Here is a 5,004-nt window from a genome sequence, read left to right on the forward strand (position 1 = left end):
CTTCCCAGGAGGGATCTAAAGAGGCTTTGGGATGAGTTTTGGGACACAGAGTGGGGACTGGAAAGGAGAAGCTGAGCTGGAAGAGGTTGGCTTGACCTGGAAGAGCGGCCTGTGGTGATGCTTGTCCATGGAAAGCTCCAGAAGGAGCTTCCCAGGAAGGATCTACAGAGGCTTTGGGATGAGTTTTGGGACACAGGTGGGGACCTGGCTGGGTTGGCCTCACTCAGTGGCTCCTCCACTCAAACATGCCTCAGCCCAAGTGGGTTTGGGGCCACAAAAGCCCCTTTGGATGATGATTTTTGGGATGTCCCCACTCGACATGAACCGGAGCCGAAGGAACCCCGAGATAAACATCCCGTTTATAGAGTTATAAATGATACAGATCCCAAACGGGGAGGAAACCTGGGTGTGAGGGCAAAGGGAGGAGGGAGCCTGGATGTCTCCGGGGTCTCTGGCACAGGGGAAGGATGTTTGGGAGCCCCATCCCAGCTCACCTGGAGCTCGTCCCGCTCTCCCAGCACTCTCAGCAGGGCCACTTGCTCCTCATCCCTGGCCGTGATCCGGAGAACCTGGTCCCTGCAGGGAGGCAGAGGGAGCACAGGGATGGGGGATCGGGGCTGGGAGCAGCCTCTGGAAGCTCCACGGGGGCTCAGAGAGTTGGGAAGTTGGGAAGTGCAGCAGGTGTTGGTGGAAGAGCAAAAAATTCCAGTTTGGAGCAGCCCCGGGAAAAGAGGGAGGGCTGGAGAGCCCAAGGTGCTTTCCAGCCTTGTCTGGGCAGCTCCCAAAATGTCAGGGAATGTCTGATGTGGACACGTTCTGTCTGTATCCATGGATTTATTTCCCAACAGGTTCCACTCCAGCCTGGCACAGCCCTTGGAAGAGGAGGAATGTTCTCCTCCGGGTTTTCCCATCTGGGATCGGTCCTGAGCCTCCAACCTCTTGCCCTGTTCCTGATCATCCTTTTCCTTTCTCCCAAAGGCTGAATTCCCTCTCCTCATTTCACTGAACCCAAAATCCTTCCACAGAATCCTGCAAGGATCCAATTCCTTCTCCTTTTAAAGCCGCTCCCAAAATCCCACGTGGAGCTGTTCCACCTCCCCCCTTCCGTCCTTTCCTTCTCCTCACACCCCCTTTATCAGTTTACCCACGGATAACAATTCCCACTGCCCCATTCCGTGCCTGGAGGAGCCAGGCAGGCACTGCATTCCCAATTTTTCCCGTCGATGGACCCTTTCAGACACGGCATCCTGTCCAAAAATGGGAATGTCCCCCCACTCCGAGGGGGAGGGAGGACCTGGGATTTGTAAAAGGGATGGAAAGGGATGACAGAAGTCAGAGGGTCCACAAAAAATTCCAGAGTTTTTTAATTAGGAAATGACACACTGGGCCTGGGAATTGTGGGTTGGATAAAGGGGAGGGGGAAAAGGGAAGGGAGAAGGAAAAGAAGGGAGGAAAGAAGGAAGAAAAGTGAGGAAAGGATGGAAAAGAGGAAGGAAAGAAGGATGGAAAGGACAGGAAGGAAGGGAGGGAGGGAGAAAATTTTAGGAAAATGGGAATGGGTCGGAGGCTCTGGGGGTCTTGGGTGGTCCTGATCCCTCTACATTCCATGTGCACTTCCTGACCTCATTCCTGCACCTGTGCTGGGCTCTTACTTATCTCCAGGAACTCCAACAAGGAGGTTTTCCTGGAAAAGTCCTGCCTGATCTCCCCACGGCCCCTTTTCCAGCCACAGCTTGTTCTTTCCCACGGCCTGTTACTCCCAACCATCCTTGGCTGTTATTCCCAGCAATCCCTGGGTATTACCAACAATCCTTGGCTGTTATTCCCAATAATCCTTGGCTGTTATTCCCAACAATCCTTGTCTGTTACAACCAATAATCCTTGGCTCTTATTCCCAACAATCCTTGTCTGTTATTCTCAACAACCCTTGTCTATTATTCCCAACAACCCTTGTCTATTATTCCCAAAAATCCTTGTCTGTTATTCCCAATAATCTTTGTTATCCCAACAACCCTTGTCTATTATTCCCAGCAATCCTTGTCTGTTATTCCCAACAGTCCTTGCCAGTTATTCCCAACAGTCCTTATCTATTATTCCCAACAACCCTTGTCTGTTATTCCCAACAGTCTTTGACTGTTATTCCCAAAAATCCTTGTCTGTTATTCCCAATAATCTTTGTTATTCCAACAACCCTTGTCTGTTATAACCAACAACCCTTGTCTATTATTCCCAACAATCCTTGTCTGTTATTCCCAACAATCCTTGTCTGTTATTCCCAACAACCCCTGGCTGTTATTCCCAACAATCCTCAGTTGCCTCCACATCCATCCAGCCCCCATTTTTTGGGATATTATCCCTTTATCTCCGGGGATTCTCCCCCCCGGCAAAGTCTGGGATGACACTCTCAGGATCCAGCATTCCCTCATTTCCACCTGTTCCACACTCCCTCCAACCCTGGGGTGAAACCACTTCGTGTCCTTGTTGGGAAGGTGCTGGATTCCCCTCCTTTGGGACAGCAGGACCCCATCCCGCCCCATCCCTCGGGAAGGACTCACCCCTGGAATTGCCGTTGGGTGCCGGCGGCTCCCGCCAGGGCGACGAGCACCAGGAGGATCCTCATGGTGAGGGGTGAGGACGCCGGGATGGAGAGACCCCCCTAATCCAGGAGAAACCCCCTCCAGGAGCTGCTGCCCCAAGGCCACGTCCCGCGGAGGCGGCGGCAGCGGGAGCAGCTCGGCCGGGAACGGCTCCCAAAGGTTTTGCTTTCCTTGGCAAAGTCAACACTCGGGAGCAGCCGAATGGGGCAGGATCTGATAACGGAGCTGCCGGAGCCCAGCCCGGAGCAACCCATGGGGTGAGGGGATGGGAGGGGCACAGAGCCCCAAAATACCCAAGGAGGGACACTCTGTGCTTCCATGGATTTCTGTATCCCACAACTTCGCTCCCAGGGGTTCCTTTATTCCACATCCCTGTTCACGAGCCAATTATAATTATGATTTATGTGTAATTAGAAGCTACTGCGAATTCACCAGCAGCAAAGCAAGCAGGTGAACAGATATATATATATGATTATATATATATATACAATAATCATTTATCTATATAATTAAAAATATATATAAAAGTCACAATATGTTATTCAAATTATTATTTATATTATTATTCATATTATTATTCATATTATTAATCAATTTATTATTAAATTTATTGTTCAAATTATTATTCCAATTATTTTTCAAATTATTATTCAGTTTATCATTCAATTTATCATTCAATTTATCACTCAATTTATTAATCAAATTATTATTCGAAATATTATTCAATTCATTATTCAATTTATTAATCAATTTATTGTTCAAATTATTGTTCAATTTATCATTCAATTTAGTGCACAAATTATTATTCAATTTATTAATTAATTTATTGTTCAAATTATTGTTCGATTTATCATTCAATTTATTGCACAAATTATTATTCAATTTATTAATTTATTGTTCAAATTATTGTTCAATTTTTCATTCAATTTATTGTACAAATTATTATTCAATTTATTAATCAATTTCTTGCTCAAATTATTGTTCATCATTCAATTTATTGCACAAATTATTATTCAATTTATTAATTAATTTATTGTTCAAATTATTGTTCAATTTATCATTCAAATTATAATTGATTTTTAAAATCAATTTATTATTCAATTCTTTTCTACAAATTATTATTCAAATTATCATTTAGTTCATAATTCAATTTATTAATCAAATTATTATTCAAAACATTATCCAATTTATCATTCAATTAATCATTCAAATTATTATTCAGTTTTTTAATCCATTTATTATTCCATTTATTATTCCATTTTTTAATCAATTCATCATTCAAATCATTATTCAATTTTTCAATCCCTTTATTATCCCATTTATTATTCAATTCACATCCTTCACTCCCGGCGCTGTTCACCCAACCCCATCCCGGGGACGGGGCCGCTCGAGGATGATGGATCACGTCCCTCCAAACACCGCGGATGTCCCGGAGCGGCGCAGGGGGGGGCTCCTTTTTGGGTGGAAACCGCGCGATTTCGGGTATTTTAGCGCGGCTCGGTGGCTCCGGGGCCGGTGAGGGCTGTGCCGGGAGGTCACTGGTTTGTCACAGAGGTGTCTTTGTTCCTCAGGTTACAGCAGCTCTTTGTTCCCGGGCCACAGCAGCGCCTTTGTTGGGCCCTTATCTGCGATGCTCCCACCGAGCCCGTCCCTGTCCGGGATGCTCCGGCTTCCTGGGCCGCATTCCCGGCTTTCCTGGGCCGCATTCCCAGCCTGGCAGGCGCGGCCCGCAGAGCTTTTTTAGGGCACACGTCTTTTTTGCCCCGTTAAAACAAGGATTTCTCTCTGTTTTGGGGTGGTTGTGGCTTTGGAAAGGTGGTCTGGACTAAACTGACGAGTCTGAACTAAAATAATGAGTCTGGACTAAACTGAGGCTGAACTGAGGGTTTTTTGTGATACGTGAGGTGAGTCTGAACTGAACTAAGGAGTCTGAACTAAACTGAGGACTCTGAACTAAACTGAGGACTGTGAACTAAACCAATGAGTGAGTCTGAACTAAACTAATTAGTCTGAACTTAAGGTTTTCTGTGATACATCAAGTGACTCTGGACTAAACCAAGGAGTCTGAACTAAACTGAGGAGTCTGAACTAAACTAATTAGTCTGAACTGAGGTTTTCTGTGACAACTCAGGTGAGTCTGAACTAAACTAAGGAGTCTGAACTGAGGTTTCCTGTGATACACCAAGTAAGTCTGGAGTAAACTAAGGAGTCTGAACTAAACTGAGTCTGAACTGAGGGTTTTTGTGATACATCAGGTGAGTCTGAACTAAACTGAGGAGTCTGGACGAAACTGAGGAGTCTGAACTAAACTGAGTCTGAACTAAACTGAGGAGTCTGAACTAAGGTTTTCTGTGACACATCAGGTGAGTCTGGACTAAACTAACAAGTCTGAACCAAACTAATTAGT

The 5,004-nt window shown here is 45.5% G+C and overlaps 1 protein-coding gene across 1 annotated transcript in view; it reads right to left on the bottom strand.

The window, feature by feature from the left end:
* Positions 1 to 2,704, bottom strand: part of CPA1 (carboxypeptidase A1) — a 7,019-nt gene extending 4,315 nt beyond the window's left edge. The window contains exons 1-2 of the mRNA XM_027707913.1: positions 2,556 to 2,704; positions 495 to 576 (exon numbers count right to left, since the gene is read on the bottom strand). Of these exons, the coding sequence (XP_027563714.1) occupies positions 495 to 576; positions 2,556 to 2,620 (147 nt within the window). The 5' untranslated portion in view covers positions 2,621 to 2,704. The remainder of the gene's footprint in view (positions 1 to 494; positions 577 to 2,555) is intronic.
* Between the last annotated feature and the right edge of the window lie 2,300 nt (positions 2,705 to 5,004).

This window comes from Neopelma chrysocephalum, unplaced genomic scaffold (assembly GCF_003984885.1).
Source record: "Neopelma chrysocephalum unplaced genomic scaffold, ASM398488v2 Primary Assembly neopelma1_95026, whole genome shotgun sequence".
NCBI classification, from domain to species: domain Eukaryota; kingdom Metazoa; phylum Chordata; class Aves; order Passeriformes; family Pipridae; genus Neopelma; species Neopelma chrysocephalum.